The sequence below is a fragment of the Panicum virgatum genome, chromosome 4N (assembly GCF_016808335.1).
Source record: "Panicum virgatum strain AP13 chromosome 4N, P.virgatum_v5, whole genome shotgun sequence".
In the NCBI taxonomy this organism is placed as follows: domain Eukaryota; kingdom Viridiplantae; phylum Streptophyta; class Magnoliopsida; order Poales; family Poaceae; genus Panicum; species Panicum virgatum.
Window position 1 is genome coordinate 28,977,154 of NC_053148.1, and position 20,784 is coordinate 28,997,937.

General features: G+C 49.2%; 1 protein-coding gene across 1 annotated transcript; it reads left to right on the forward strand.

Moving 5' to 3' along the window:
* Positions 1–12,884: 12,884 nt before the first annotated feature.
* On the forward strand, positions 12,885–14,441 carry LOC120669277 (UDP-glycosyltransferase 83A1-like). The gene is made up of 2 exons (XM_039949054.1): positions 12,885–13,395; positions 13,546–14,441. The coding sequence occupies exons 1-2, from the start codon at positions 12,885–12,887 to the stop codon at positions 14,439–14,441; spliced, it is 1,407 nt and encodes a 468-aa protein (XP_039804988.1).
* Positions 14,442–20,784: the final 6,343 nt, after the last annotated feature.

Below are 20,784 nucleotides of genomic sequence, written 5' to 3' on the forward strand. Positions count from 1 at the left end.
CACACCATGAGAAATATCCACAAATAAAAAAGAAGAATATCCAACCGCTAATAGAGATAGCGGACGGAAGTAGCTAGAGAGAGGAAGCGAATGGGTGCAACGATAACTTACTCAGAAAAAAGGAGCATAGGAAAAGAGGAGGGCGATGTTGTGTAAAGAAACACACGGCATACAGGAGGGCGGCAACACGTCGGTATTAGAGGCCGTGTTTGGTTTGGGCGCGAAAAAAATTTGTGAAATTTTTCGCAGCTTTGACCACTGATTGGATGTATTAAATAAAGTCTAATTACGAAACCACCTCCGCAATTATGGTACCGTAGCAGTTGTTGTATCTAATGAGGTCTTTGACCGTAGGATTAGAAGATAATAGAGCATGATTACTGTAGCATTATTGTATCTAATCATGGTTAAATTAAACTTACTAGATTCGACTCGTAAATTTGCAGCTATCTTTAAAAAAATTTTGTAAATAGACTTCATTTAATATGCCATGCATGTAAAATTTCTTGATGAAAAAATTATAACATTTACCAACATGTCCGGAACCAGAGCCACCATCAGGAGCGATCGGTCAGCAGTTGTAAAGGAATAATTCCTCTGTCCCAGAAAGAATGCAATTTTAGCATTCAAAAATTATTCAAAAAAAGCAATGTTGATTAAAAAAATATAACTATCTAGTATGGGACCCACCTTTGAGCCGTCATCCCTGAGGACATGTACAACGGCAATAATGATGCTGTCTATATCCGGTTAATTGAGACTACCGAGATAGTGGCTTGTTTAGCATGAGTAGTGCGCACAATTTCCGAAAAAAGAATCTTATATGCATGGAGTACTAAACGAAGTTTATTTGTAAAATCTTTTCACGGATGGGTGTAACTTTTCACGACGAATCTAATGACAGTAATTATTCGATGATTGACTACAGTGATGCTACAATAACCATCCTATAATCGTGCGGTCAAAGGTCTTATTAGGTTCGCCTCGCGAAGTAGTGCAGGGTTGTGGAGTTAGCTTTACAAATTGCCTTTATTTAGTACTTTTGATTATTAGTCAAAAAATTTTGCTACCTGTGCTAGGCCAGTGAAACGAAGAACCGGACGATGCCGTCGTCTCGCGAGACACGACAGCACGCGCTCGTGCTCCAGACGATGCAGACAGCAAGCCACCCGTTGTAGGAGCGGCCACTCGGCAACGACGGTGAGAGATCCCGTGCTCCCCGCTTCGATTTGGAGCGCTAAGCTTCCCGCGAGCTCGCCGCCTGTTACCTGCCTTCCTCCGGGTGCTCGCCGCCTGTTGCACGGCGCAGCCCTGCGCCGACCGCAACGCTGCGATTTGCGCCGCCAGCAGTGACGACCTAGATCCGGTCACCCGTGCTTGCCGCGACGCCATGCTCCATCCGCACCATCACTTGATCACTTGCCTCAATCGGACGCCGCGCTTGGATGAGCTGAAAGCTCAGCGCCGCCCCTTCTGCCGGAATAGAGAACGAAGAAAATGAATCGAAGAGAAGAGAGAGACAGAGTCACGGGAGAATGACAAGACAGAGACCGAAGAGATAAGATCAAGGTGCAGTGTTGTCCTCTTTTTATTTTTTTCCTTAGTATTTATTTACGATGGTCTGATATAGTTGGGTACAAATTGAAAGTCTGAAATGCAATTTCATGTACGGGGCAACAGTCATTGTTGATGAGGAAATATCATATGAAAATCTCAACATTAGCACAAACCGTTTGTGCGAGAAATACCATATGAAGGTATACAAAGATCAATTCCATACTTAATCATCATGTTTAATGTGCCTACACATGGTTTAAATAACTAATAGACACGCTAACAAACACTCCATTGTATAAATTATCTATTTTATTGTCTGTATGCAGTGTTCAAGACATTTACAGACAATAACTGTCTACACCATTGTACATACCTGAGCTAAACAAACGATGACCCCTGAGCTTAACAACGATATTTGCTCAAAAAAACGAACGATACCTACATGGGCCCACAAGCTCCTGGCCCACTAGCAGCCCAGAAACATCACGAACCTCTCGACTCCCACCGTCACAGGAGCAAGCCAACAGAGGCTCGTCTTCCTCGTCACCACAAAAAAAAAAAAAGACGCTTTCTCTTTCGCATCTAATCTTCCACTCTTCCCCATCCAGACCTCTAATCCCCTTGGATCCAGCCTAGCGCTCATGGCTGCAGGTCGCCGCTGCAGAAGCCAGGGACGCGGGAAGGTGGGCAGCCCTGGGATCTGTCGGCACCAGGTGCAGATCCACGGCAGGAAGCTCGGAGGCGGCAGCGGCACCGGGAATGCGGGGTACGACCGCGGCAGTAGCAAGCTGGGTGCTCGTGGAGACCGGAATGAAGAGGGAGGAGGCTGCCTGCTTGTGCGCGGTCGTCGCATCCGACGCGCTGGCCTGCGCATCAACAAGAAGGGTGAGGTTTGCGCCCCCGATTCGGAGGAAGAAGGCAGCGACCCGGAGGTGGAGAACGCGGCCATGGAGGGTCTGCTGCCGTGTTGGTTCCCGCGGCGGAGCCTGATGCCGTGGAGGCCGCGGAGGGGCTGCTGCCGTGGTGGTTCCCGCGGCGGGGCCTCCTGCCGTGGAGGAAGTACAAAGAAGCAGCAGCAGCGTCAGACCACGCGGCATTTGGAAGACGGCACACGCGTCGCAGGACCGCAGCAGGGCAATATGCAAAGCCACACAAGCATCTGCGTGTCCGGCGAGGCGGCACGAGCCGAGCGACGTGAATCCCAGCAGCTGCAATCCAAAACTCCGGTAGCCACCCAATCGGCATCGCAAGGCGCAGCGATTTTTAGACGACGTGGCCAGGCTGGCCCTGCGCCTCCCCCGTCCCGTTTGTTATTTTAGGCCTCCTTGGATATAGCTTCTTGAGGCGCTTCATGTACAGCTTCATATGAAGCTATGCCCTATGCCAAAAGGGTAAATTCCCAGCAGCTTCTCCCATGAAGCACACCGTGAAGCTCCTTCCAAAATAAACTGCGGTGGAGAAGCTAGGAAATCTTGGCTTCGATGAGCTTCTCCTGCAGCCCACTTGAGTGATATTCCATTTGCCCTCCAACTTTCCAATTTTTATTAGATCATCATGAGCATGTGTGATGGTTTATGAGTCCTTTTGTCAAAACCACACCATTAATATATTAAGGCAACAATTATTAGTTAACTAATATTTCTATTTATTTATTTATTTTAATTTATATGAACTATAATTATAAAATGAGCACAACGATACGATTCATATAAACAAACAAGTCAGATAGCTAGGGGCATATAAGTCAAATGCCATCTTCAATCCATTCATGAAGAATAGGAATAAGCTGGTTCGCCAAACGTTTTTTCAGAATAGTTTCTGCTTCATCAGAGAAGCTGCTTTACCAAAAAGCTGCTTCAGAAGCTATGCCAAAGAGGCCCTTAGATTTCGGAGAAGCACTATAATAGGCTTCAGTTGCACATTTTCTTCACCTTCGAACAGTCTACGTGCATTGTGAGCAGGCCAAGGAGCTTCGGCCCAAATCAGCAGCCATGCCGATGGTATAGTTTTTGTTGGTGATTCTTAAATATCTTTTACCCTTCGACGTTATACTGGAGTTAGTTCTTTATCCTTCGGTGTGATTTTGGGATCTATCCCATCGGATTCAATTCTTGACCTTCCGTCGGTGATTTATTCTTGATTTTCACCCCTTCGGATTCAACTTTTCACGACCTTCGGTGTTCATGTGTCTTAGGCTTCTGCACCTAAATGATTCATGGTCTTCGACTTTAAGGGTGAAGCCAGACGAAAAAGCCACCGAGGTCGGATGCATTAAATATTGGAGTCGGCCTCATAGAGGAATAGTGCTGAACATTGTTTTTTCATTGATTTTAGTAAATTTCATCGAGGTCCGGCGACCCCGGTAGCTCCATTGAGCTCCGCCACTGGGCTTATAATAATAGCCCACGAAACCTTTTATCGGTTGCTCATCATGAGTTTTTACCCCTTTGAATTCATTTGGTTTTTCGCCTTCGGTACTCAACCACAACCCACTTTTTGCCCCCAATGCTGAATCTACAGTCGCCCGTGAGTTTCAAAACTCACGGTCGATCCACCCCTCTAAGACTTATTGCTTTTTTTTCCCACGGTCTTCCCCTCTTCTCTCCTTTCCCTCTCTCTGCTCCCTTTTTTCTTTCTCCTTTCCCCCATTCTCTCTCTCCGTGAGATCCCGAGCGGCGGCGGCGCGGGCGAGGCATGACGCTGCGGCGGGCTCCCCCAGGGCCGGCGACGCAGGCGGCGGCGGGGAGCGGGGGCGGGGCCGGCGGCAGCGCGGCGGGGCTCCAGCAACCTCCCCGGGCGGCACGGGCGAGGCACGGCGCTGCACGCGGGCTCTCCCCCAGGGCCGGCGGGGAGCGGGGTCGGGGCTGCCGGCGGGGCGGTGTGGGGTCGATGGCGGCGCGACCTGGCTGGGCGGGGTTGGGCAGCGCGGCGGGGCGGGACCGGCGGTGGGGCGGCGTGGCAGGCTGGGGGTGGCGGGGCCCGGTAGGTTTTTTTTCTTTTTCTTTTTTTTGTTTGGTACAAAAAAAATTAACAAATTTTTTTATCCGAATTTTTTATTTTGGATGTAAAAATTTTCGTCTTCAAATGTTTTTCAATTGATTTTGTAAAACTTTGTCTTTCAAATTTTTTCTCTTCAATTTTTTTTCTTATCTCCAAAAGTTTTCTTAAAAAAATTTTCTGTCTCTCCAATTTTTCTTTAAAATATTTTCCGCGGCCTACAAAATTTTTGTTTAAATCTTTTTGTATATATTTTTTCAGAAAACGACAAAAGAATTACCAAAAAAAGGGAAGAAGAAAACGGTCGGGAGATCGACCGTAGGGAACCCCTCCCTACGGTCGACCGTAAATTAGCGAGCCCGTCTTGGCGATTGTCCCACTCTTGCTGCGTGATCACCAGATGACACTACTTGCTGTTCCGGGCAGCAGCATGTGTCGAACCAATCTCTCGAAACGCACGTTATATTTGTGCAGATCACATACGAATGTTGAATAAGAAGGATAAAAGAAATTCGGAATTCAGCCGAGCATCACAAGTCAGCACTGATCAGGACGCAGGCTGAGTATACACACATCATTCATTGCAGGAGAGCATTTGGTCTACGCGAGTAGGCGAGTAGAGTTGCACGTACACGAAAGGAACAGCAGGCAGGGGCGTTTTCGGTCACTTCAAATGCCCGACAGTGTGCTCGGGCAAGTTCCGATATTTAGTATATGATGTAGTGTGCTCAGGAGCTAATATAATTCACCCGGATGCTGAGTTTACGGGTGACCGTAACTCCAGCAACTTACGATCGATTCGTTTTCTTCGCTTTCCCCCGTTCCTCCTTCCTTCTTTCCCTTCCCATTCCTCTCGACATATCCGCTCTCCTCCCCCTCCCCTGAGCCGCTCCCCTTCCTCCCTGGATCCGGCGCACCTCCCCCGGGCCGATGCCGCCGCCGCAGCCCCCCTTCCTCCCCGGAGCCGCGCTCCCTCCCCTCCCCCTGAGCCCGCTCCCCTTCCTCCCTGGAGCCGCGCGCACCTCCCCCGCGGCCGATGCCGCCGCTCCCCTTCCTCCCTCGGAGCCGCGCTCCCTCCCCTCCCCTGAGCCCCGCTCCCCTTTCCTCCCTGGGCCGCCGCAGGCTCCCCCATCGGCGGCGCCGCTGGATCCGCCTCCCTCGGCCGCCGCGTGCTCCGCCGTCGCCCGCCGACGCGAGATCCCGCCTCCCCTGGACCGCCGCGCGCTCGCCCGCCGCCGCCGCACTAGATCCCGCGCTTCCTGGGCCGCTGCTTGCTCGCCCGCCGGCGGATCCGCCTCCCTAGGTTGTGCGGCGGGCCGCCGACGGGGAGGCGGTGCCGCGGGCCGGCGGCGTCGGTGGGGAGGTAGGTTTTTTTTATTTCAATTTTTTTTACCGACCAAATTTTTTACCCAAACTTTTTTTTCTTTTGATTTTGATGCAATTTTTTTTCGGATGCAAAATTTTTTTACCAATTTTTTTCTATTTCTGAATGCAAATTTTTTTTTTCCAAAATTTCTCAATTTTTGTCTCTCAAATTTTTGTTTCTAATTTTTTTTCTCGTCAAAAAATTTTCTCTCTCCAAAATTTCTCTTAGAAATTTTTTCTAAAATTGGAAAACGACAAAAAAATTCTTAAAAACGGGAAAAAAAAGCTGTCGGGAAATCGACCGTACGGGAGCCTCCCGTACGGTTGACCAGACCGTAAACGTACCCCTTTTTGCCTTCGGATTTAATACACCTTCGGTCAGCTGTATATGTTTTTGTGTCCCCTTCGATACATGAGCTTCGACTGTATTGGCTTCGTCAATTCTGGTCACATATATTGTCTTGTCATGCAAATCATGTAGGCTCAAAACAAAAACACCTTTTAATGCCTTCCCTTCTTTATTGATTCGGCTGGCAAGCAAATCCCATACTTATGTGATTTCAACATTGGGCCCTCGGTTGCCCATCAGTCCCTTTGTGGCCAGCTCGGCCCAGAGGCGCGCTCCCGGCATTGGCCCGCGGCGAGCATTGCCAACCAAGCTTCGCCCTGCGCGAATGTGACCCCCTCCGGCCCACGCAAAGCCCTGCGCCGGTGCAAAGGTACTCTTCAAATTTTTGCGAATGTGCAGGGCTGATTGGGATCGAACGCTGTACTCCCAGCTCCGGAGGTAACACATCAACCATCTCAACTATCTGGTTTTCTTGTTACATGCACGATGCTTTAAAATATTTAATACTGGCTTCGCTTTATGGCTTCGGTTGATAAGTTAGCTCCGGCCTCGAGGGGCTTCAGTCTTTTCTCAGTCATCTTTAATTCACTTCGCATAAGGTCAGTTCCAGTGATGGTTTCACGAGAGTTTCATTCACATTAAATAAAATGCCATGTCACCACTTTAGATGATGTAGTACTAATTTAATGATGAGAGAGATAAAATGAGTTTTATCTAGATGAAATTATATATGCACGGTTACCAACACTTGATGAGTCTTAGAATTAAATGAAATGAGAGACTTTGAAATAGCAAACATGAAACAATGTATTGTGGAATGAGTTTCATCAATGGTTTTATTTGTGTTTTGGTGATGTGGCACTCTTGAAAACGACAAAATAAAACCACCCATTGAGATTTGCCTAAATGGACCACCGAAGGGCTTAAACACAACAACAACCGCTTTGGACGCCCGAAGCGTGTTGGTTCTCGTGGTGAAAGCAAAAGCTCTTTAAATATGCATTTATGACACTAATTACTCAATGCCACTTCGGAGTGTCCAAGCATGAAAGTTAATTTTTTCACCCTTCGTTGGTAACTTGGGTTTGATTTTTCATCCTTCGGAATTAATTTTCCACTCTCTATCAGTAACTAGCAGTTGGTTTTTAATCTTTCGGATTCAATTTTTTCATGTTTCGTTGGCGATTTTGCATCAATTTTTGCCTCTTTGGACTCAATTTTACACGTTCGGTGGCAAGGCAGGGTTGGTTTTATCTCTTTGGAATTAATTGTTTCACGCTTTGTTGGTGACCGGGATCGGACTTCATCCCTTTGGCGGCCACTCAAACTTTGTTGATATTTTTCGGAACTAATTTTCTAACCTTCGGTGTTGACTCTGGGTTGATTTTATCCTTCGATGGAAACTCATTGATCGTTCACAAATTGGTTTTAATCCAGTATTTTCTTTGCCTTGGTCGAAACAAACACCTTCGATAGCAATCACCTCTAAAATTTCTCGGTGTCTTGATGTGGGCCCTGAATGGAACCTCGGATATCAAAGGCAATTATCAATTCGGAAAATGGCAATGCCATATCATTTACTCTTCATCAAATTGGTCTTAGGGAATTTTACTGGCCCTTCGGCACTTCTATATCAGTTAATTTATGGGATTTTCAGCACCAAAGAAAATGTGATTATTAGGCCTTCGACACTACTATTATTGGGCTTCGGAACCACCAGGGGGCTTTAGACTTCATCATTATTATTTTACTTTGGCCACTGGTTTTGAAACCAATACCCCTGGACGACCATGCGCTCCGACCAGCTAAGGATACTAACTTTGGATTATTGGTTTTCACTCGGAAGAAAATTATATATGGGACTTCGGTTATCCAAGTGTTATGCAATCTTTCGGGCTATCAGTTTTCACCCTGAAGCAACCACAGTTGTATATGGATATGACAATACCTTAGTTTTAGGGAATTCTATTTGGCTTTTGGTACTGATTGGCCCCGGAGAAGGAATGAGCGTCCAAATGGACAAGAGTGCACCGAAGCGTCTATCCCTTTTGTCGTCAAGCGAAGAGAGAAGTCATCGGTGCGTAGCAAGTAAGAATGCTTGAAAGAAGTAAGCACGGGCCGCAGAAACTGAGTGGCCCTGCACCCCTTAGCTTCACTTCACATATATTAAAGTCCTTCGTTTTTTACTCTTTGCAATAGCATTCACTCATTCATTCATCTCATATTACAATCTTTGCATCATGTTGCATTGCATTGCAGTGAGGAGCCAAAGATGCTCACGCTGATACGGAAAAGTGCTATCGTGCGAAATGTTGAAGGCATGAAAAGTCCTATCGTGCGAAAGCCAAAGGCTAGGGCTTAACCTATGCGAGCTAAAGAGACAAAGGTCCCCTAAGAAAAGTCTTTTCGCGCGAAATGCCGAAGGCAAGGAAAGTCCTATCACGTACAATGTCGAAGGTTAGGATGAGACCTCTTCAACCTAAAGAGCCGGAGGCATCCTAATAAGTTTGAAAAATATTTTTCTCTCTAGTAAAATGATGCAGGCCTTGCAGGTGTACAAATTGTCATCTTCGGAATGGTGAAATTCTATCTTTGGTTTTCGCATTATTGTTGAAAAAACAAGTTCTCAACATCAACAATCTTCGTCGCAAATCGACTTTGGAATGGTCTCCGGCATGCATCAGCCTGCCTTCTAACTTCGGCCTTCGGCCTCGATGACACAATTTGGCTCAAGGGACTTGCCCTCCACTTTGGCGACGACTACTTCAGCCTTCGCCCTTGCCGACACAGTTTGGCTCGAGGGCCTCGTCCTCCACATTGGCGATAACTACTTCGGCCTTCACCCTCACCGACACAGCTCGGGTCGAGGGCCTCGTCCTCCACTTCGGCGACTACTACTTCGGCCTTCGCCCTCGCCGACACAGTTTGGCTCGAGTTGCTCGTCCTCCACCTTGGGGATGACTACTTCGGCCTTCACCCTCGCCGACACAATTCGGCTCGAGGGGCTCGCCCTCCACTTCGGCGACGACTACATCGGCCTTCACCCTCGCCAACACAGTTCGGCTCGTGGGGCTTGCCCTCCACTTCGGCGACGACTACTTCGACCTTCGCCCTCGCTGACACAGTTCGGCTCGAGGGGCTCGTCCTCTACTTCAGCGACGACTACTTCGGCCTTCGCCATCGCCAACACAGTTCGGCTCAAGGGGCTCGCCTTCTATTTCGGGGACGACGACTTCGGCCTTCACCCTCGCCGACACAGTTCGGCTCGAGGGGCTCGCCTTCTTTTTCGGCGATGACGACTTCGGCCTTCGCCCTCGTTGACACAGTACTACTCGAGGGGCTCGCCTTCTACTTCCGTGATGATGACTTCGGCATGTTCCCTCATCGACACAGTTCGCCTCGAGGGGCTCGCCTTCTACTTCAGCGAAGATGACATCGACCTCTGCCCTCGTCGACACAGTTCGCTTCGAGGGGCTCGCCTTCCACTTCAGCGACTACGACTTCGGCCTTCACCCTCGTCGATACAGTACGGCGCGAGAGGATTGCCTTCTACTTCGGCGACAACTACTTCGGCCCTCACCCTCGTCGATGCAGCTCGGCTCGAGGGGATCAGCGAGGAATATTTCGCCCCTGTCTTCATCCACGACATCGGCTATTTCGACTACACCTCCTGAAGAATCTTCGCTCCCTCCGCTATGAACCCTGACCAAGAGAGGCTATGGTGGGGCCATGGCGGACTGGCATCACTTTGCACATCAAGTCTTGTCCAGTGCTTGAGAGTGAAGAGCCGAAGACGCTGCATTCCCTACTTCAACTATATCAGCTACGACGAAGAGTGATCCATGGAGAGACGATATTCAACCGGTGCCAAGGGTGCGGGCGCCCGAGAACCAAGGATCCTTGGCCTACGCGATAAAGTCAAGCGACCAAGATTCCGCCTTCATCATCGCAGAAGACCTTCATCACCGCCGAAGACCTTCATCATCGTTAAGACCGAAGACAATCACCAGCTGGAGTGTATCGTCATGTATATGTGGGTCCGCTAGGCATGCGTGGTCTTTTCTCCATCTGTTTTGTCCCATTGGATTTTTGGATGGAGTTTTTAGTGAGGCGTACGAGCGGGGGGGGGGGGGTCATGGGAACAATTCTCGTGGCTAAGGTCATAGATAGGACTAGACCACTTCCTATGTATTCAGCTACTATGGTTTGTCGTACCGACTAAAACAAAGTAGCTGAGGGGCTACTGTTGGGGGAACGGCCTAACCCATGTTGTAAACACTACTACAAAAACAGCCTTTTGTCCCGGTTCCATAGGGCCATTTGTCCCCGGTTTTGGAACCGGGATTCGCCTTTCGGGACAAAAGGCTGGAGGCTTTTGTCCCGGGTGACAGAACCGGGACAAAATGTCCCACATGCTAAAATTTTTTTTGCACCCCGCGGGATTCGATCCCAAGACCTCTTTTCTAGTGCAGGGTTTCCTTGCCAACTCACCTAAATAGTACATGTGACTCAGTATAGAATAACTTCCTTTTGAACTGTCATGTGGAGGGGCCTTTTATCCGGGTTGGTAACACCAACCGGGATAAAAGAGTCACCCTTTTATCCGGGTTGGTGTTACCAACCGGGATAAAAAGGTTGGGCCTTTTGTCCTGGGTGGAGCCACCAACCGGGCCAAAAGGGGGACCTTTTGTCCGGGTTGGTGCCTCCAACCGGGACAAAAGGCCTCTGTCCCCCGCTGGCCCAGCTAGCCGTTGGACCCGGGACAAAAGTCATCTATTGTCCCGGGCCCAAAGGCAACCGGGACAAATGGCCTGAAACAAAGGCCTGTTCTGTAGTAGTGAAATGGGCCTCATGTGGCAGCCCTAGGGTCTATTTGTAAATCTTGTACTCACCAGGGGGCCAGGCAAAAATTGCCATCTCCCACCTCTCCTATAAATAGAGATGACCTAAGAGGTCAAGGGGGCTCTCTCTCCCTCTTCCTTGTGAGCATTCTTATTTGCTTCTCTCGGCTGTCTTGGTGTACTTGATTCCCAATACTTCAAAATTGAATTGATGTACAAAAAAGTCTTCCAATTTCCTCTCTTTGACAGCATTCATCATGCGTTGGTGCTCATTAATCCATAGCAGGGGGGACAAAATCAAACCAACCCTCGGTAACTTGTACATCAACTCTTCCCTCGGTAGCCTGTCCATGAACACAATCTTGCACACACCGTGAGAAATTAAAGTCATGTAAGCTCTTAAAGTCATGTAAGCTCTAGATCTGGTTTTCTCTCTCCTTTTTTCTAAATCTAGATCTAGATTTACAAAAAGCACATAAATCATGTAAAAGAGAGAAGATGAGAGTTGGAGAGTAAGAAATTAACCTCTTGTGGTGCCCCCCCTTCACCAAATCCAAGGGCAAAACCTCCACCCCTCTAGAATGATAAAATTTCGTGTTTTGAGCTTAAAACATGAAATGATGGAGGAGGAGCCGCGGGGAGGAAGAAGGGGCTTATGTGTTATTTATAGGGGTCTTATATGAGACGGGCAAACTCAAAAAAACACCTCGGTTAATAGTTATTATTCCAGGTGGTTGCATTACGTGCACCAATATAGTTAACTGAGGCGGTTTCCTTATGGTAACAACCTCAATTAATCTATTAACTGAGGTGGTTGTACGACCGGCGCCCTGACTAGCATTAACAGAGGTGGGCCGCCGGTCTGCCCGCTTTAGAGCCCTTTTTTAAAGGTCGTTGTTAATCCATTTTTGTAGTTGTGGGTCACCCAGACTAAAGGTTTGGACATCCACTCCCGGTTGGAGCTACCAACCGGGACAGATGAGTGATTTTTAATCCTAGTTGGTGGCTCCAGTCGAGACTAAGTGTCCATCCACCCAGCCATCCAGCTAGCCGTTGGATTCAGGATTAAAGCCTTCATTACTCTCACGCCCAACAGCATCTGGGACTAATATAACGTCAAAGAATCGAATACCGTTTTTTGTACTAGTGAATATCCCTAATAATCTAGCGGAGCACAAGGACTGCGATTGCGACATTGATGGTTGTAATATTAATTCTTCAGGGCATCTCGTGCGTCTGCTTTCGCTTATGTTCTGTCTATGCAAAGTATTGGACTACGCTCTTGGTGCTTCTCCCAGAAGAACATGTACGTGCAGGCTTAAGTGCAGGCCTGCAGCCAACTAATAAATAACTAATAAGCTGCCTGCTCCTCGATCACTTGCAAGGACATGGAGCCGCATGCAACATGCCAAGTGTGCTTTTCCCTCTTCGAATCCTTCTCTACACTATGCATCGACAATATCGAGAGATCGACTCCATGAAACCAAAGCAATAAGCTAAGATCGCCAAAAACAAGATCAGCGAATTGACATGTTGATTTGACATGCAAGCTAACGGTTGATTTGCGTGCACCTATACCGAACGCGATTTTACATGCCCATATAATATAGATCACTCACCGAAGGTAACAAGGTGCCTCGTGGCATCTAGTGCGTGCAGTACCTATGTCTCCTGACGTGTGCGTGTATATATATGTATCCTAGTTCCTAGCAGCTACCACTCGCATGATTGACACATCTTCAGCACACAACTAACTTCGTTCCTGTACGGCGACGATGGTAACGGCGACGACGTCTCCCCCCCACGCGATCGTCATCCCGTACCCAGCGCAGGGACATGTCATCCCGCACCTGGAGCTCGCGCACGCGCTCGTCGACAGGGGCTTCACGGTCACTTTCGTGAACTCCGAGTTCAACCACCACCGCGTCCTTGCAGCCATGGCGGACACGACGGCGACGACCGGGCTGCTGGGCCGCATCAGGCTCGTGGCGGTGCCGGACGGCATGGAGCCCGGGGAGGACAGGAACAACCTCGTCAGGCTGACCGTCCTCATGGCAGAGCACATGGCGCCGCGGGTGGAGGACCTCATCAGCCGGAGCCATGCCGAGACCGATGAGCCGATCACGTGCATGATGACGGACTACAGCCTCGGCACGTGGACGCTGGACATCGCGCGGAGGACCAGGATAAAGTCGGCCGCCGTCTGGCCGGCCTCCGCCGCGGTGCTGGCGAGCCTTCTGAGCATCCCCAAGCTGATTCAGGACAACATCATCGACTCCAAAGATGGTATACGCACAGTGTGATTGAAATTTTTTGTTGAGTATATGTGTGTGTGTGTGTATGTATATATGTGTATATATATGTATGTATATAACTATATATATGTATATGTATATATATGTTTGTTTAGTTACAGCAGGGACATGTTCAATGCAGGGTCGGCACTGATGCAAGGCACATTCAAGCTGTCCCCCGACATGCCCATCATGCACACCGCCCACCTCGCGTGGAACTGCATCGGCAACCACCAAGGCCAGGACGCTCTCTTCCGGAACGTCTTCGGTTGCGTCCGCGCCGTCGAGAAGTGCGACTTGCTCCTCTGCAACTCGTTCCTCGGCGCCGAGGAGGCGACCTTCGCGCAGTTCCCCAAGGTCGTCCCCATCGGCCCGCTCCTCACGGGGGAGCGCCGCGGCAGGGCGGTGGGGCACTTCTGGCGGCCCGAGGACGACGCGTGCGTCTCGTGGCTCGACGCGCAGCCGGCGAGGTCCGTCGTGTACGTCGCCTTCGGCAGCTTCACCATGTTCGACACGCGCCAGTTCCAGGAGCTCGCGCTGGGGCTGGAGCTCTGCGGCCGGCCGTTCCTCTGGGTGGTGCGCCCGGACATCGTGCACGGCGACGTCCACGACTACCCTCCAGGTTTCCTCGACCGCGTCGGTGGTGCCGGCGGCCGCGGCAAGCTGGTGGCGTGGTCGCCGCAGCAGCAGGTGCTGGCGCACCCCGCGGTGGCGTGCTTCGTGACGCACTGCGGATGGAACTCGACCATGGAGGGCGTCCGCAACGGGGTGCCGTTCCTGGCGTGGCCCTACTTCGCCGACCAGTTCGTCAACCAGTTGTACATCTGTGACGTCTGGAAGGTCGGGCTCCGGGCCGAGGCCGACGAGTCGGGCGTGATCACCAAGGAGCACATCGCGAGCAGGGTGGAGGAGCTGATGAGCTGCGCGAGCATGAGGGACAGGGTGGAGGCCATGAAGAAGGTTGCGCTTGAGAGCTTGAAGGAAGGGGGCTCCTCCCACGACAACTTCGACATGTTTGTTCGGGCCATGAAGGAATGAATAATCATATATGGTTACGTTATAATAATTAATGGAACTCAAAAGAAATACGTACGCACTGGAGAGTGGACCCGTGTCATCATGCTATCCAGCTATTGGATATCTCCGGCCGTTAGTGCTCACAAGAGAATAGTTACGTTTCCGCCATGATCTTTCTATGTTTTCTGAGTGTGTATGGAAGTTTGTACTTGTCTGTCTCAAACATTTTTTCCTCAACATAGTAGCATATGCGACCAAACTGTTCGGTGCTTGATGAGGCGGTTGTACAACTTGCTTTGGAACGTGATGTTGCTGTCACGGGTCGAGCCTTTGATCCCATGCTGTTTGAAACGGCCGTTCAGGCTCATTTTGATTTGGCTCGGGTTGCTGCCGCCTCTGTTCGGGCGTTTGATCCAATGATTGCTGAAGCGGATGGCGCGGGCCGCGTGCGCACTTGGGTCCACGATGATGCCGGCATGCCTGGGCCTGTCCAGCTCGATAAACGGACCTCTCACCTCCTTTCTGATCCTATGTTAGCTGAGTTCAATCTGCAACCACCCCCGTCTGAACCTGCTTTGGACGAGGTCGTCGCTGTCCCTGCTGCAGACAACGACATTTCGGCGTTGGTCGATCTGGAATCAGTGCATTCTGTTGCGGATCTTGTAGCGGTACGTTTTGATGTTCAGGACCCTCAGCCGCTATCTCACGTTTCTGATGACATGCACAATGTAACGGTCGCTCGTGGAGCGCGAGAAACGCTTCCACTCCATCTTTTTGCTGGTGCTGAGATCCCAACGAATGATGTAATTGCTGATTTTGCACGTGCTGTGTGTACCGATGCGCCCCCACCTCCGTTGGTTGCTTCTCCGCCGCGTCGGAGATCTCGCCCGCAGCCGGAGGAGTTCACTATCAGACGCAGCGAGCGTTTGGCAAGAAAATCACGGTACCGCGCAACAAAGCCTGTTGTCCAAGCACAGAACATCATGATGAAAAAGCTAGGCATCACTTCTGACAGCCAGCCGCCGGATGCCTCCTCATTCCAGAGTTTACGGCTACGTTCTCGTCCACCCTAACAACCTCGCACTGCGAGGCTCTTGATGCGTTGCTGCCTGCTGGTATGGGCTCCCTGGCGACGGAGGTGGCCTCGCCCATGATGGTGTCTTGAGCCCCTTGCTAGGTTGCTTGTTAGTCGCAAAAACTGTTGTTTGTGTTGTTGTTTTGTTTCTTAGTTTGTATGTGTGTTTTTTCAGTATTTCTCTTTTTTTAGTCCTTTGTGCTCTTGTGTTGGTCAAGCTTTGATTGGCCACATCAAGATGGTGTCTGTAACTGCTTTCCTCTTAATGAAAAACATGCTCAGGCATGGTCGCGAAAAAACATAGTAGCATATGCATGCGGAGTTGGACACTTATTTTACACTAGGCGTATATAGGGGTGGTAATGGGCCATGGCCCTAATGGCCTCTTCACAGTCCAATAAAACCGTTAAAATTTTTAGTTCAAAAATACATATGTTTAGAGCCCGGCCCTTTTAGGGCCCGATCCTTAGATTTCCTAGTTCAAAATGTTAGGCCCTTTACCACCCCTAGGCGTATATAGCATGCGTATTTGCGCGGTTAGTATTGAAAATTTAAAAATTTGCATGTCATTGTATCCTTACTTAAAGATTACACTATTTTTTTTACCATACATCAATCTATTCTTTATCATAAATTATGTCTAATTGTTCGTTAAAACAATTTAAATATGATCTACCTATAATAGCAATCTGATTTGTTGAGCTTTAATAATATTATGCATATAATTATTCTTATTTTTGTTTTATTTTGATTGATTGTTGTTACCTTTAGTTTTTATTAATAGCATATGTTTGTAACTGATACATAGCTAAATGATATTTTATATTTAATTTTTCGTAATGGCATTGGTGGGTGATTTTTAATTAGGCACATGGTTATTTTAGGCTAATTTTATCATAATGGCAGTGGTGGGTAATTTTTATTTTTCTATTTTTTCCGATTAACGTGAGAATTTCTAGGTCTTGGGAGCGAACGTGGAGACTCCGTTTGTTGGCTAAATAATAAGATAATAGATTGCGCATAGCAGAAGAGAAGCAACAGTACTAGCGGAAATAGTAGTAGTGGCACAACAGCAAAACAGAAAAGGGCGAATGTCTTCTGGCAGTAGGGAGGACAGGATTATATTCCCAACAGATTGTAGAAATCAATCTACCTGTTTATACCACGACTTTGGATGTTTAATTCCAAATCTTGGGGTTTCGATTCAAGGCTCGGGGGCTGCGGAACACGTGTCATCGATGGTGTCGGGGGATTTCTAGGGTACCCACAGCCGGGTGGGGGAACGCACCCACCTGTTCCCAGAGAGGGAGTGCTCGGGAAGGTACTAGGCGATTGGGCTAATCTAGCTCTGAGACAAGCACACAAGAACACACGATCTAGAGTGGTTCGGGCCGCCGGAGCGTAATACCCTACGTCCACTGGAAGAGGTTTTGATCTTGGTTGTGTATGAATCTATCCTCTGCCGGGTCTTGGCTTTCACCCAGCCTAAGTTTTTCTTCTAGCGGGCGCCCCCTTTTATAGCCCAAGGGGTGCGGATACATAGGACGTTGGGGCCCCGACAAGTGGGCCCAACGTGACTGTGCAGCATACTGCGCAGAGTACTCAAACGGCTACAGTGGTTACGAATCTTTCCTCCGATATGCCTCCATCCCCTGCTGACCCTCTGAGGCTCTGACGAAGGGAGGTCTTCTCTTGTCCCGTCAGCAAGGTGCCAGTTGGGGGAGCGTAGCTTGCAGCGTGACCTGTTGAGGCTATTATGTAGGCGTCATAATGGGTGAAGCCGAGCCGTCGTGTCCATCTGTCATGGCAGACTGACAGGCACGGTTGGCGGCGCCATCGGCTCCACTACACGTCTTGGTAATACGCGATCGGTAGTGTCCCCTGGTCAAAGAATCGCCTCGGCTTCTGCTATATTAATGCGGACGTCCACCTACCGCAATGAACGAAGTGGTAGGTGAACCCTTGTAGACGAAGCGGCCTTATATACGTGTCTGTGCTTGCAGACACATGGCAGCTCCGGACCTCCCCAGGGCGGGATGTCAATTCCTTCCTTTAGCGAGGGGTCCGGTTACTATACAAGGGGATCCGGGACCCCATGGGGGGTCCGGGACTCCGCGGGGGTCCGGACCTCTACGGGAGGTCCGGAGCCCCCGGCTGTTCGAGCTGAGCGCCTGCTTCTTTTGGAACACGTGGTGCTCCAGACCTTCCCTAGCCGGGGGACGGGTCCGGGACCGTTGTCATGTGAACTGGGCTCCGGATCGCAGGGGTCCGGCTGTTTGGATGTAGTTAGGATAACCACAAGGCTCTTGTCTAGTCACTGCGAGGGGGTACCCCAGTTCTGGGGTACCGACAGTGGCCCCGGGCCCACCTCGGGAGAGGTACGAACCCGCGGGTGGAGCCTACTATCGTGATGTTTCCTACGCAACTTGATTGCGTCGGTGAGCTCATGCAGAGCGGGTGCCCCGGACCCCTGAGGCCGGTACACTGGTTGCCAGGTCTAGGTACTAGAGTGCTCTCCACAGGGCGACGAAGGTGTAGGCTTAGGGTGCGGAACCAAGCTAAAGCAGCTATACAAATTTCGGATCGCTCAGGGAGCAAGCACTACTTCCCGGACCCGGCTCTTGGCGACCGCGGCGAGCGGTCTCCGCCGGAGCGGGCCACCGGAGTGGACTTGAGTCGACCGTGGCGAGCGTCAACCAGTTGTACATCTGTGACGTCTGGAAGGTCGGGCTCCGGGCCGAGGCCGACGAGTCGGGCGTGATCACCAAGGAGCACATCGCGAGCAGGGTGGAGGAGCTGATGAGCTGCGCGAGCATGAGGGACAGGGTGGAGGCCATGAAGAAGGTTGCGCTTGAGAGCTTGAAGGAAGGGGGCTCCTCCCACGACAACTTCGACATGTTTGTTCGGGCCATGAAGGAATGAATAATCATATATGGTTACGTTATAATAATTAATGGAACTCAAAAGAAATACGTACGCACTGGAGAGTGGACCCGTGTCATCATGCTATCCAGCTATTGGATATCTCCGGCCGTTAGTGCTCACAAGAGAATAGTTACGTTTCCGCCATGATCTTTCTATGTTTTCTGAGTGTGTATGGAAGTTTGTACTTGTCTGTCTCAAACATTTTTTCCTCAACATAGTAGCATATGCGACCAAACTGTTCGGTGCTTGATGAGGCGGTGTACAACTTGCTTTGGAACGTGATGTTGCTGTCACGGGTCGAGCCTTTGATCCCATGCTGTTTGAAACGGCCGTTCAGGCTCATTTTGATTTGGCTCGGGTTGCTGCCGCCTCTGTTCGGGCGTTTGATCCAATGATTGGTCCACGATGATCCGGCATGCCTGGGCCTGTCCAGCTCGATAAACGGACTCTCACCTCCTTTCTGATCCTATGTTAGCTGAGTTCAATCTGCAACCACCCCGTCTGAACCTGCTTTGGACGAGGTCGCTGTCCCTGCTGCAGACAACGACATTTCGGCGTTGGTCGATCTGGAATCAGTGCATTCTGTTGCGGATCTTGTAGCGGTACGTTTTGATGTTCAGGACCCTCAGCCGCTATCTCACGTTTCTGATGACATGCACAATGTAACGGTCGCTCGTGGAGCGCGAGAAACGCTTCCACTCCATCTTTTTGCTGGTGCTGAGATCCCAACGAATGATGTAATTGCTGATTTGCACGTGCTGTGTGTACCGATGCGCCCCACCTCCGTTGGTTGCTCTCCGCCGCGTCGGAGATCTCGCCCGCAGCCGGAGGAGTTCACTATCAGACGCAGCGAGCGTTTGGCAAGAAAATCACGGTACCGCGCAACAAAGCCTGTTGTCCAAGCACAGAACATCATGATGAAAAAGCTAGGCATCACTTCTGACAGCCAGCCGCCGGATGCCTCCTCATTCCAGAGTTTACGGCTACGTTCTCGTCCACCCTAACAACCTCGCACTGCGAGGCTCTTGATGCGTTGCTGCCTGCTGGTATGGGCTCCCTGGCGACGGAGGTGGCCTCGCCCATGATGGTGTCTTGAGCCCCTTGCTAGGTTGCTTGTTAGTCGCAAAAACTGTTGTTTGTGTTGTTGTTTTGTTTCTTAGTTTGTATGTGTGTTTTTTCAGTATTTCTCTTTTTTTAGTCCTTTGTGCTCTTGTGTTGGTCAAGCTTTGATTGGCCACATCAAGATGGTGTCTGTAACTGCTTTCCTCTTAATGAAAAACATGCTCAGGCATGGTCGCGAAAAAACATAGTAGCATATGCATGCGGAGTTGGACACTTATTTTACACTAGGCGTATATAGGGGTGGTAATGGGCCATGGCCCTAATGGCCTCTTCACAGTCCAATAAAACCGTTAAAATTTTTAGTTCAAAAATACATATGTTTAGAGCCCGGCCCTTTTAGGGCCCGATCCTTAGATTTCCTAGTTCAAAATGTTAGGCCCTTTACCACCCCTAGGCGTATATAGCATGCGTATTTGCGCGGTTAGTATTGAAAATTTAAAAATTTGCATGTCATTGTATCCTTACTTAAAGATTACACTATTTTTTTTTACCATACATCAATCTATTCTTTATCATAAATTATGTCTAATTGTTCGGTTAAAACAATTTAAATATGATCTACCTATAATAGCAATCTGATTTGTTGAGCTTTAATAATATTATGCATATAATTATTCTTATTTTTGTTTTATTTTGATTGATTGTTGTTACCTTTAGTTTTTATTAATAGCATATGTTTGTAACTGATACATAGCTAAATGATATTTTATATTTAATTTTTCGTATGGCATGGTGGGTGATTTTTAATTAGGCACATGGTTATTTTAGGCTAATTTTATCATAATGGCAGTGGTGGGTAATTTTTATTTTTCTTTTTCCGATTAACGTGAGAATTTCTAGGTTTGGGAGCGAACGTGGAGACTCCGTTTGTTGGCTAAATAATAAGATAATAGATTGCGCATAGCAGAAGAGAAGCAACAGTACTAGCGGAAATAGTAGTAGTGGCACAACAGCAAAACAGAAAAGGGCGAATGTCTTCTGGCAGTAGGGAGGACAGGATTATATTCCCAACAGATTGTAGAAATCAATCTACCTGTTTATACCACGACTTTGGATGTTTAATTCCAAATCTTGGGGTTTCGATTCAAGGCTCGGGGCTGCGGAACACGTGTCATCGATGGTGTCGGGGGATTTCTAGGGTACCCACAGCCGGGTGGGGGAACGCACCCACCTGTTCCCAGAGAGGGAGTGCTCGGGAAGGTACTAGGCGATTGGGCTAATCTAGCTCTGAGACAAGCACAC

Bases quoted from the DNA above. Each gene is read 5' to 3' on its own strand.
- LOC120669277 (XM_039949054.1), top strand. From the start codon at position 12,885: ATGGTAACGGCGACGACGTCTCCCCCCCACGCGATCGTCATCCCGTAC. The intron at 13,396-13,545 runs GTATACGCACAG...TGTTCAATGCAG, and splicing joins CATCATCGACTCCAAAGATG to GGTCGGCACTGATGCAAGGC.